Source organism: Ptychodera flava, unplaced genomic scaffold (assembly GCF_041260155.1).
Source record: "Ptychodera flava strain L36383 unplaced genomic scaffold, AS_Pfla_20210202 Scaffold_87__1_contigs__length_454918_pilon, whole genome shotgun sequence".
NCBI lineage: Eukaryota > Metazoa > Hemichordata > Enteropneusta > Ptychoderidae > Ptychodera > Ptychodera flava.
Window position 1 is genome coordinate 441,446 of NW_027248409.1, and position 13,410 is coordinate 454,855.

The 13,410-nt window shown below is 37.0% G+C and overlaps 2 protein-coding genes across 2 annotated transcripts in view; both read right to left on the reverse strand.

The window, feature by feature from the left end:
- The window catches only part of LOC139129049 (death-associated protein kinase 1-like), a 133,109-nt gene extending 120,440 nt beyond the window's left edge, over positions 1 to 12,669 (reverse strand). The window contains exons 1-3 of the mRNA XM_070694720.1: positions 12,545 to 12,669; positions 10,139 to 10,237; positions 5,748 to 5,846 (exon numbers count right to left, since the gene is read on the reverse strand). The gene's annotated coding sequence lies outside the window, so the exon portion shown is untranslated. The remainder of the gene's footprint in view (positions 1 to 5,747; positions 5,847 to 10,138; positions 10,238 to 12,544) is intronic.
- LOC139129052 (GA-binding protein subunit beta-1-like) lies at positions 847 to 12,574 on the reverse strand. Its single transcript, XM_070694724.1, has 7 exons — positions 12,545 to 12,574; positions 10,139 to 10,237; positions 5,748 to 5,846; positions 4,454 to 4,552; positions 3,263 to 3,361; positions 2,037 to 2,135; positions 847 to 909 (listed from the first exon to the last, which is right to left on the reverse strand). Exons 1-7 carry the CDS (start codon positions 12,572 to 12,574, stop codon positions 847 to 849), a joined length of 588 nt encoding a protein of 195 aa, XP_070550825.1.
- Positions 12,670 to 13,410: the final 741 nt, after the last annotated feature.

The window sequence follows — 13,410 nt, forward strand, 5'->3', positions numbered from 1 at the left end:
CCTCCGGGTACCCAACAGTCGAGCTCGATCGATGGATTTGTCAGAATAAAAAAATCAACAAATATACGCCCAGTTTAAGAAACATTTCAACACACGTAACTTTTAACCTCAATTACATTATTATACGGTACCGATTGGTTCTTTTGTACTATGCTTTATAGAGAAATCAACCAGGGTGATGTACTGCACCGGTGCGTTCATCAGCTAGGCCTAACAACCGACAATAATACCATGCAGTTGTGTCAAACAGAAATATTTGAAAGTTGCAATACCATCAGCAAGTAAGCAAAATCGATTTGCCAATGTGCAGTCAATATAAATAGCACTTCAAGTCATAGGCATTCAATAATCCGCTATCAAACATTCAAAATTTTGATAATAGATTTTTCAAAGACATACATCGCTCTGTCTCTCTCTGTCTGTATATCTGTCTCTCTGCCGTTATATTTTTTCGAGGCGAAAGTTATTGTTGTGGAATATGTGGCTAAACAAACAACCAGAACAAATACAACTTTGAAAAAATGATACACTGTTACCAGTCTTCGTGCAAAATCATTTGAATAAAATCGAACGCCATATGAGTGGTGGGTCATCCAATTTGCGGACTGACCGCGGCCATCTTAGCATAAATTGTTCTTCTACATTTTGAAGTATTGCAATTGGATTATATGACTAGGACACCATAAAATGTCATAGCATTATACGATTTAGTAACGTCGACTGTAACGTTGAAGTGGGAGAGAGATAAATGAAGTTGTTGAAGTATTACGATTCCGATATCCATATAGAGTACCGAGTCACATTTACTTACGTCCTTCTTAGCATTGACATCTGCACCATGTTTAATCAGCAATTCAGCGACGTCTGCATGACCTCCTGTAGAAGCGCATGCAATGCTGTGGATTCTTTCTGCAAAAATTTAAACAATGTTAAAATTGCTGTTCACAAATAAGAACTAAATCATGTAGGCATGGTATGAGGCATATACCGAAAAAGTTTGACCATATTATTGAAATCAAAAAAGGCACATTAATCAAGGAGTATGCTTTCATTGTGATGGGAAATTAAGGATGTACGATCGGAAAAGGAAAAGTAATGTAATTTTTTCAAATTGGTTTTTTTGAATACCTACACATGAGAGTAATCCAAAACTGGGAAAAAGATGGGTCACCGCGCTTGTTTTTTTACAAAATGACATTAAAAATTCATGATTTTTCACAAAATCACTAAAAATCAATAAAACAGGTCATCATTTTCATATTTATATCATGATTGCATTTTTCACTTTTACACTGTAAAAGAACAAACAAATTTTAAATTTAAGCTACTTTGAAGTTTTTACCTACATTAAAATTGAGCTAAAAAGCCACGATATTTATTTTTTAACCAAAATTGCGACAAATATGCCCCAAATTTCAGGAATGGGAGAGGATAATTTATTAATTATTGATAGTTTCTACTAATGTCAATTTTCTCAAACTTTGCTAAATAATAGCTCTTTTTGTGAATTTTTCAAAACCACATTTAGTTTAGTAGGTCTGTCTAAAGAGCACGTCATAGGCATTAAATAATCCACTTTCAAATATTCCAAATTTTGATAATAGATTTTTCAAAGGATCTCTGTGTCCCTCTCTGTTTCTCTCTGTCTGTATATCTGTCTCTCTGCCGTTATATTTTTTCGAGGCGAACGTTATTGTTGTGGAATATATCGCTAAACAAACAAACAACCAGAACAAATACAACTTTGAAATAATGATACACTGTTACCGGTCTTCGTGCAAAATTATTTGAATAAAATCGAACGCCATATGAGTGGTGGGTCACCCATTTTGCGGACTGACCGCGGCCATCTTAGCATAATCTGTTCTTCTACATTTTGAAGTATTGCAGTGGGATTGTATGACCAGGACACCATAAAATGTCATAGCATTATACGATTTAGTAACTGTAACGTTAAAGTGGAAGAGAGATAAGTGAAATTGTTGAAGTATTACGATTCCGATATCCATATCGAGTACCGAGTCACATTTACTTACCTTATTCTTAGCATTGACATCTGCACCATGTTTAATCAGCACTTCAGCGACGTCTGCATGACCTCCTTTAGAAGCTTCATGCAATGCTGTGGAATTGTACTACAAAAATGTAAACAATGTTAAAATTGCTGTTCACCAATAAGAACTAAATCATGTCGGCATGGTATGAGGTATATGCCGAAAAGTCTGACAATATTATTGAAATCAAAAAGGCACAGTAATCAAGGAGTGTGCTTTCATTGTGATGGGAAATTAAGGATGTATGATCGGAAAAGGAAAAGTAAATATGTAATTTTTTTCAAATGGGGTTTTTTGAATACCTACACATGTGAGTAATCCAAAACTGGGGAAAAAAGATGGGGTCAACGCGCTTGTTTTTTTACAAAATGACATTAAAAATTCATGATTTTTCACAAAATCACTAAAAATCAATAAAACAGGTCATCATTTTCATATTTATATCATGATTGCATTTTTCACTTTTACACTGTAAAAAAACAAACAAATTTTAAATTTAAGCTACTTTGAAGTTTTTACTTACATTAAAATTGAGCTAAAAAGCCACGATATTTATTTTTTAACCAAAATTGCGACAAATATGCCCCAAATTTCAGGAATGGGAGAGGATAATTTATTAATTATTGATAGTTTCTACTAATGTCAATTTTCTCAAACTTTGCTAAATAATAGCTCTTTTTGTGAATTTTTCAAAACCACATTTTGTTTAGTAGGTCTGTCTAAAGAGCACGTCATAGGCATTAAATAATCCACTTTCAAATATTCCAAATTTTGATAATAGATTTTTCAAAGACATACATCTCTCTGTCTCTCTCTGTCTGTATATCTGTCTCTCTGCCGTTATATTTTTTCGAGGCGAACGCTATTGTTGTGGAATATATCGCTAAAAAACAACCAGAACAAATACAACTTTGAAAAAATGATACACTGTTACCGTCTTCGTGCAAAGATATTTGAATAAAGTCGAACGCCATATGAGTGGTGGGTCACCCTCTCTGCGAACAGATCGCGGCCATCTTAGCATAATTTGTTCTTCTACATTTTGAAGTATTGCAATGGGATTATATGACTAGGACACCATAAAATGTCATAGCATTATACGATTTAGTAACGTCGACTGTAACGTTGAAGTGGGAGAGAGATATATGACATCGTTGAAGTATTACGATTCCGATATCCACATCGAGTTCCGAGTCACATTTACTTACGTTATTCTTAGCATTGACATCTGCACCATGTTTAATCAGCAATTCAGCGACGTCTGCATGACCTCCTTTAGAAGCTGCATGCAATGCTGTGGATTTGTACTACAAAAATGTAAACAATGTTAAAATTGCTGTTCACCAATAAGAACTAAATCATGTCGGCATGGTATGAGGCATATACCGAAAAAGTCTGACAATATTATTGAAATCAAAAAAGGCACAGTAATCAAGGAGTATGCGTTCATTGAGATGGGAAATTAAGGATGTATGATCGGAAAAGGGAAAAGTAAATATGTATTTTTTTTCAAATGGGGTTTTTTGAATACCTACACATGTGAGTAATCCAAAACTGGGGAAAAAAGATGGGATCACCGCGCTTTTTTTTACAAAATGACTTTAAAAATTCATGATTTTTCACAAAATCACTAAAATTAAATAAAACAGGTCATCATTTTCATATTTATATCATGATTGCATTTTTCACTTTTACACTGTAAAAGAACAAACAAATTTCAAATTTAAGCTACTTTGAAGTTTTTACTTCCATTAAAATTGAGCTAAAAAGCCACGATATTTATTTTTTAACCAAAATTGCGACAAATATGCCCCAACATGTCATTTTTTTCAAACTTTGCTAAATAATAGCTCTTTTTGTGAATTTTTCAAAACCATTTTGTTTAGTAGGTCTTTTTGTTTTGTAGGTCTGTCTAAAGAGCACGTCATAGGCATTAAATAATCCACTTTCAAATATTCCAAATTTTGATAATAGATTTTTCAAAGACATACATCTCTCTGTCTCTCTCTCTCTGTATATCTGTCTCTCTGCCGTTATATTTTTCGAGGCGAACGCTATTGTTGTGGAATATATCACTAAAAACAACCAGAACAAATACAACTTTGAAAAATGATACACTGTTACCGTCTCTCGTGCAAAATTATTTGAATAAAGTCGAACGCCAAATGAGTGGTGGGTCACCCTCTCTGCGAACAGATGGCGGCCATCTTAGCATAATTTGTTCTTCCTCATTTTGAAGTATTGCAATGGGATTGTATAACTAGGACACCATAAAATGTCATAGCATTATACGATTTAGTGACGTCGACTGTAACGTTAAAGTGGGAGAGAGATAAATGAAGTTGTTGAAGTATTACGATTCCGATATCCATATCGAGTACCGAGTCACATTTACTTACCTGATCCTTAGCATTGACATCTGCACCATGTTTAATCAGCAATTCAGCGACGTCTGCATGACCTCCTTTAGAAGCTTCATGCAATGCTGTGGAATTGTACTACAAAAATGTAAACAATGTTAAAATTGCTGTTCACCAATAAGAACTAAATCATGTCGGCATGGTATGAGGCATATACCGAAAAAGTTTGACAATATTATTGAAATCAAAAAAGGCACAGTAATCAAGGAGTATGCTTTCATTGTGATGGGAAATTAAGGATGTACGATCGGAAAAAGGAAAAGTAATGTAATTTTTTTCAAATGGGGTTTTTTGAATACCTACACATGAGAGTAATCAAAACTGGGGAAAAAAGATGGGGTCAGTCCCGCGCTTGTTTTTTACAAAATGACATTAAAAATTCATGATTTTTCACAAAATCCTTAAAAATCAATTAAACAGGTCATCATTTCATAATCATATCATGATTGCATTTTTAACTTTTACACTGTAAAAGAACAAACAAATTTAAGCTATTTTGAAGATTTTACTTACATTAAAATTGAGCTAAAAAGCCACGATATTTATTTTTAACCAAAATTGCGACAAATATGCCCCAAATTTTGGGAATGGGAGAGGGTAAATTATTCATCATTGATTGTTTTTAATATGTCAATTTTCTCAAACTTTGCTAAATAATAGCTCTTTTCGTGATTTTTTTCAAAACCGCATTTTGTTTAGTAGGTCTGTCTCAAGAGCAAGTCATAGACATTAAATAATCCGCTTTCAAATATTCCAAATTTGGATAATAGATATTTCAAAGACACATCTCTCTCTCTCTCTCTCTCTCTCTCTCTCTCTCTCTCTCTCTCTCTCTCTCTCTCTCTCTCTCTCTCTCTCTCTCTCTCTCTCTCTCTCTCTCTCTCTGTATATCTGTCTCTCTGCCGTTATATTTTTTCGAGGCGAACGTTATTGTTGTGGAATATATCGCTTAACAAACAACCAGAACAAATACAACTTTGAAATAATGATACACTGTTACCGGTCTTCGTGCAAAATCATTTGAATAAAGTCACACGTCATACGAGTGGTTGGTCACTCTCTCTGCGAACAGATCGCGGCAATCTTAGCATAATTTGTTCTTCTACATTTTGAAGTTACTGTATTGCAATGGGATTGTATGACCAGGACACCATGAAATGTCATGGCCATACGATTTAGTAACTGTAACGTTAAAGTGGGAGAGAGATAAATGAAAATGTTGAAGTATTACGATTCAGATATCTATATCGAGTACCGAGTCACATTTACTTACGTAATTCTTAGCATTGACATCTGCACCATGTTTAATCAGCACTTCAGCGACGTGTGCATGACCTGCTTCAGAAGCCGCATGCAATGCTGTGGATTCGCTCTACAAAAATGTAAACAATGTTAAAATTGCTGTTCACGAATGAGAACTAAATCATGTCGACATGGTACATGGTGTGAGGCATATACCGAAAACTTTCGACAATATTATTGCAATTAAAAAAGGCACAGTAATCAAGGAGTATGCTTTCATTGTGATGAGAAATTAACAAAACACACAGCTTGCATACTGATATTTAAGGTAACAAATCAAATAATAAATAAAAACTAGAAACGTAAGCAATTGACTCATAGTAGCCATTTACCAAAAAATTACGAACAAAACAAAACAATGCGCATTGCATTGTCCATTGTACGTCTTTGCAGCATTCGTAAACAAAGACCTTTAAAATTCGTTATAATCACCAGTGAAATAATTGGATTAAAATAATTTATTTCGACCATTCTATGACAGATGAAATGACTTATGTGAAGCACGGTCACTCCACAAAACGGTCGTCCATCAACGTCGCTTACCATGACGCGACGTACCAGCTATCTGGACTGGCTTTGCGTTGCAGCTATGGCGGATATGACATCAAAAAGACTTATATTAGAAGCCGTACATTAACAATATTGCAATGACGTTTTTACGCGTAGGTCCGTCAATTGAACTTCAATTCTTCATTATTTTGCCATTATCTATTGCTTTCTTTCATCAAAAGTCATGGCTTTGTACACCTTCCTGATTTTCACGCACGCCTCACAACAAATAGTGTCCTCATCTTGTCTACACACAGGAATCATCTACATTACCTTTGTGAATACTTTAGTCATAGCATTGTGAGCTAAATACAGTCTTTTTTACAGTTTCAAGCGAATTGTTGATGAAAAGTTCGTTTCGATACATGGTCAGTGGCGTCGACAACATAACCATTGACCATTCCAACTGCTGTCAATCACAAAGTGACGCGCAGAATGTGCTGATTCTACATTTGCTGTGTACACCGGATCACGTACAATATACAGAATGCAATATAAAAATCCCCAATAAAGAACATTCAATCGACTTGAGATAGAACGGGCGAATGCATACCGCCGCGATTTAGTTACGAACGTTTTTTTTTTTCATATCTTTATTAGCTGTCTCCCAATTTCGATCACAAATATCTAAGTCGAATACTTGCAAGGAAAAGCCTACTTGAACCAACTGCGAATATGTTTGAATAGTGCTGCCACGTTTCGCCGCTACCACAGCGTTCACCAGGTTCAACTTTCTGTGAACCAGTATGTTTTATGTTTATCGATGGTCCCAACATAATCTATCTTGATTTCCAAGAACGTTGTTTTTTATTATAACAGAATGTATAATAAGACCGTATCACCATTTTACATTCTGCTGTAACATTTATTATGAAGGTTGTAGTCTAAGCATAAGTTTCACTTTCATGCCTACACTATGCAATGAGCTCGCTTCGACCGGATACTATAGAAATAACGGGCGAAGCGCTGACCATGAACGTTTATTTTGTGGCAAGGGCGAGAGGAAAGCCAAAAAATAACGGGCGAGGCTTGCCGAGCCCGTGTATTTGGCTTTCCTCGAGTCCGCGCCCACAAATAAACGTTGATGGTCAGAGCGGAGTCTGTTATTTCCATTATATTATCAGCGAACCCAAGAAAACCGTCAAAATTTCAGAAAATTTCAGGAGCGAACGACAACTGGGCCCGAGAAACTGAGCATTACCCGACGCACTGTCACGCGCAATGTAAAAAATTGGCAAATCCGGAGATGTTTTCAGAAAACAGTATCGCAACTTGACCTACAAGTGCCCTATTTATTTTGTGATTATGATTATGATTTAAATTTGAGATGTAAAGTTACGATACTTTGAGTTGTTAATCTTATTATTCATATTCACGGGCATGTAAACAGACCATTACTGTGTATTTGTGGTCAGTCACGTGGTTCAGCTCGACCGATCAAAATGCGACGGGCAGCGCATGGTAAAATAATGTGCGATTAATCTGTTAATGGAATCAACAATGTCGTTCATAAGTTGTCTGCAACACGATGTCAACATTGATTTGCATTCATTATTCAGTGCCACTCCCAGACCCTGGGATCGCGAACGATGAGTTTTCGACAGATTCAACGAAATGTTTCGTTTGATATAATATTTCAATGTTGCATTTATATAAAATTGACGAGCTTATATCTATTAAGGTCCGATCGTTCGAGCTCGATGACTCCCGGTAAAAATATGCTGAATCGTATGAGACAAGATCATCGTTTACCTCTATGGTGGTTTATGAGAAAAGCTTCACAGAGTATATTAACAGCATTTACACCTCTTTAGGGACCGTGAATAAATGCGTTCAGCCTCAAACCACCACCCTACCCCCCCCCCCCCACGAAAGTTTGGAAGTGCGAAAATCCATCGAAGTCTCATTTTGTATCAGCATACCATACAGTCTGTAATTACTAATTACACCAATACGAAATCACGCATACGCTACTACCCTATACCCCCTCTAAAACCAATCCTTTTTCAGCACAAAGTCGACAATAACGCAACCAATAGAATGAACTAAATTGAAACTGGGTATCCAAATACGAATTTACTTACAGGTGCACTGAATTAAACCACATGTATGTAAGAAGAATGCTGGTGTAGTGCTGGTGACCCATTGCGCTGGCCTGGTGCACGCCAAACAATATAGCGCAATATTATGCTATACATAAACACGTATAGCGAGATGTTGCGATATAATAACATGTATCGCGATTTTTACGCATGCTAATCGAAATGCAGCCAGACCCTTCCCTAAGTGCAGAAGTTGCGTTTATCTTGTGCGTGTTTCAATTATACTTGGCCCCTTACAGAAGTGTGTCGATGTTTTCATCTCCCTTATTCACTCACGCAAGTTAGTGAAAGACGAAATGAAGAATGGTTCGGTGTTAAACCCCAGTGCGGGGTATAAAACACCCCCAACTCATCGAAAATTCATAATGGTGCTTGAGTGACAACCGGCAACAGTAAGGTAGACCGCTCCGTGAAAATCAGCCTAAACAATTCTCAAACAAAAATAATTGGCATACCATAAACATAGACTGTATCATAAACAACCAGCAAAGTTTCACAAAGCTTTTTAAAATTACGACGATTAGGGGTAAAAATCGCTTTCGGAACAAAGGGAATGGCCCCAGGAAACAGTGGTTCCGTGATTCAAACAACTGTCACTCATTCAGTGACGTGCATACGAGAACAAATACGATGAAAACAAACCAAGTGTACGCTTAGAATTACATGTATATCGGCGTGCACACAGGAAGAAAACTTCGTGGATGTCATAAGTTAGCGCCTATGATGCAATGGCATCGCCCAAGTGAACCCTCTTTGGACGTGACTTCGCTAAAGATGAGTCGGTACCGGTACGATGTATTCTTGCGAAAAGTGTGTACACTGTATTTTACAAAACTGTAGGCATAGTCCATAGTTTTCATTAACAATAACATCGAAAACAAGTAAACATCAAAGCATGGTGGTAGCCTCCATGATCAATTTAATTACAGCACAGTCCCTTCAGTAGAGGGACCGTGATTCCAGTCAGGCGAAGAGAGCCACTTTTTTAAACAGCCTCCCCCCTCCCCCACATCTACGACCGAAAGTTCCGGTACTCTGCAATTGCTTTTGATATAAATACTAGCCCTGAAAACGACCGTGTGGTTTGTGTTTATGTCGTGTTAGGAGAGCTGGTAGGCTTTTGACACACCGGTTGCCTTATTAACGTTTGGACTTCTGTTATGAGATTTAAATAAAGCTTGTAAGACATCTGAATAGTCGAAGCATTGTATCTGACAGTTCACGGTGAGCAAGTGAGCGTTATCACCCGATCTTCTAAAGGCTTTAGGCCTAAGAGGATACGTGTGTCCGAGATCGTTCATTGAATAGGCAATGCATCGTAAGATTTCGACAAAGGTTGGACTTTAATTTCTTCAATACCGAATATATCTATGAACACAATCCGTGGTTGATTCCAGTCGGAGGTTAACTAATGTTTCAGAAAATTTTTGTTCAGAAAATTAACATAACTAGTGATGACTTGTCGGGGTCACCCTTCGAGCAACCGAGTAGCCGACCGGATCGCTTACAGATATCGTGATACACGAGATTTAGGGAAATCTCGACCCTTCCGTGTTGTACTTAACTTACTTTATTTTTCTATTTTAGTGATCGGTTATGAGAGATATCGACCTTAACATACAAAAATATTTCTTATATTCTTTGTTTGCGGATTTCACTGAATTAGTTTTGTACATATTTAGAACATGAAACAGATGTTCATTATACTCACCCAATCCCGAAAGTAACCTCTAATATTGACATCAAATCCATCATCTATTAAAGACTGAGCCCTCTCAACATCACCTCGCAGTGCTGCATTAATGAGATCCTGTAATAGTAAACATTAAGTTATACCCTGCTTTATTCAGATTCCTGTGATGGTAAACAATTAGTTATACACTGCTAAGCTCAGATTCAGACTGCATGTTGGAAGATAAACAAACATATACATGGATTTAAATGGATTTCAGTACCAAGCCCAGGGCTTGTTTACATTTATACATACAATTTAGTGAGTTGTACATCATCATCTTACAGCACGTAAATTGGTATGCAGAAAATGCTGATGCGCAATATACAGAACTTATATTTGTCTTATACCAATCTTCGTTCTGATTCTTTTATTCATTGCCAAGGACAACAGTACGAAGGACAGCAAAGCTGGCGCAAGATGGTCATTTCATCACTTCCTTGTGATTTGGAACATTAACTGAACTCATCTAATAACTCAACTAATAACGATTATAGCCTTAACAAGGAAATGACATCAAACTGGTCCAATAATCATTTCCATTCAAGGTACAGGTGCCGCCAATTTAACTGTTTATGCAAAATTTTTTTGCGCAATTTTTCAGCGGACCGGCAAATTTAAAAACTAATCAGCGGGCGGGGAGAAAAAAATCGATATTTACTGTGGGCGGGAAGAAATTTAATTTTTTTTGTGGGCGGGTAGAAACTTTTTGACCGTGGGTACCTGAAAATACGTAGAGGGAGGGGAAAGCCGTGGTTGATAGAACTTGTGGGGGATAGAGCGTATAACTTAGAGGGGGGCAATATTCCAAGGTATACTGCTAGCTGCTCGCACGGTTTTTGCGTTGATCTTGGTTGCCTAGTGGGCATAGGGGCATTTCAGTAATTGGGAGAGGGCAGTTGGGAGCTTGCATTGCTGTTTTTGGGAATGGGGGGGGGGGCTCGACTATAGATACTGCAGGGCAGAGGGCATCAAAATTCAGCGGGAGAGTACATTTTCCGAGTATGCCAGTGGGAGGGCAGTTACGAACAGCTCTACTTTCCCCTCCAGATTTTAGGTCAAGGATAAAAATCATGAAAATCAGTATATCAGCCTTCAAAACATGTAGTGTGATAATTTTGCAAATTGATGAAATTTACCAGTTTGCGGCACCTGAAAAAATACATTACCTGGTCCTGGTAATACATAACCAGGACATTTGAGATTTACAAATTTAAGTAGGACCATCCTGAACCACTGACAGTTAGTGGTGGTGCCAGGTGTCCGGAAAGGGTAAGCGTACCCTGCTAGCATGCTACATCCATCAGGATTGGTCGAAAAATTATCTAAATATTGTATGAAGTGAAACAGTATATGAATCACTGTATTAAGTCAAAGCCGGGAATGCTGTCGCTAATCATTTGAGTGACCGAGGTTTCGTATTTGGCCACAATGTCATCATACCGACCGTAGAACTTTTTGAAAGTCCTCACGAGTCTTTCGTATGTGGATCCCTGTCTCACTAGTTCTGATACCAATAAGCTGTCAACGACTGAGCTTTGACCCGAATCTCTTTGAACAATAAGAATGGACAATGAGAAACACCAGGTTTGCCGTCGTTACCTATATTTATTGTCGGCGTGCTGTCAACTGACAATTACTGAGACTTAATACAAACGTTTGTACGCTTCATTAGATTTGCTATGAACGGAGATAATATTAAGTCATGAACAGAGAAACGGCTAACACGTTGATTTCAAAGGACAATATTGTCATTGTTGACAATATTTTATTGACAAGTGTCAAGATGGAGATAGGTAAAGAGTACAACTTGTGCAGATATATATATATATATATATATATATATATATATATATATATATTATATATATATATATATATATAACAGTATTTTAATAGACTAAGCTTTAAATGTATTTTAAATTCTATCAGAATACCGATACGCGAGGACTTTGGTAATAACGTTTTTTACCTTTTGTTACCATACAGAAGCATTGTGTTTAAACGATATCGTGATTAAATGCAGGCATGAACGCCATTATCTGAAACAGCTGAATATTTTCACCACGGACTATGACCCCTTTACTTCGAGGATAGCGTTGACCATAGTCAGGAAGGAGCGTGAATGTACCTTGTAATGCACTAGACAAAGTTGTTTTTCTTTCTATGGGATTCTAGAAAGCCATGTTAATAAGCTTTAGTCATATATAGTATAGTGGCGTCAGCCAAGGTTTTCAGTCTGGCAGATTCATTGTATTTTAAGTTAGACCGGGTAACATTGCATGTCCGTCAAAACTGAATTAAGTTAGAACAGTTGAATGAACACTTTGCATGTTACATACTACTGACGTAAAATCGTGCGAAAGAATTGTGAAATCCGCTAACCTTTGGATTCCTCCATTTGCTGGCAGCCATGGTCATGCCATAGACAATGCCAGGAGATCATCAAACTTCGTTACTGGCGTGCACCTTCTCAACGTCCTGGCAGCCTGTCGAAACAAATATGGCGTTAACGTTACTCAAGGGGTCTCGTGACCAAAGATACGTATATTATGGGTCAATTATTAACTTCTGGTTATCCTATTTCATCAAAAACATCAATAAACATCGTCGGGTGTATATTAACATCTCTCTAATCTTGTCAGTGTTTGTTATAGCAAACGGTTCCTTTATGTAAGTTACCTTACAGCAGGAAAACATTGAACAACAGAAATACTTCCGAAAACAGATATAATGCTTTGCTAAGAATAACTATCTGGAAAAGACAAAAATAAGCACTGTATGAGAAACTTTAACGTTTACAGACAAGTATTGCGATTTTTAATATAGATACAGAAGTTGAGATCAGTTCGTAATATTCTTATGGTGGAAGTGACACAAGTACCGGGCGATCTGTTACATTGAGATCTCTGGGTATTCTGGTTAACAACAGTGAACCGTGGCAACGCAAAAATGTAGACTGTGGTCAATTTGATAACACTTTACCTACATCCGAGAGGTCACAATACGAACATATTTGTGTTGAGTTGCGATCTTGATCTACTGACATGTTATAAACTTACCTTGCGGTCTCCCGATCGAAGACGTTATTTAAGTAGAACGGTCTAAAATATCAACTTCAATTGTCCCCTTGACCGATATTTGTAATGTCAAATTGATATAACTATGCGGCTCTCCCTTACATGAAGTGAATTGTCGGCCTTGTAGTAAGCTTACACTTGTAAACTGTTTATATTGAATTTCAACAAGCT

Bases quoted from the DNA above. Each gene is read 5' to 3' on its own strand.
- LOC139129052 (XM_070694724.1), bottom strand. From the start codon at position 12,574: ATGGCTGCCAGCAAATGGAGGAATCCAAAG. The intron at 10,238-12,544 runs GTTAGCGGATTT...TTACTATTACAG, and splicing joins GCAAATGGAGGAATCCAAAG to GATCTCATTAATGCAGCACT. The intron at 2,136-3,262 runs GTAAGTAAATGT...ACATTTTTGTAG, and splicing joins ATGTCAATGCTAAGAATAAC to TACAATTCCACAGCATTGCA.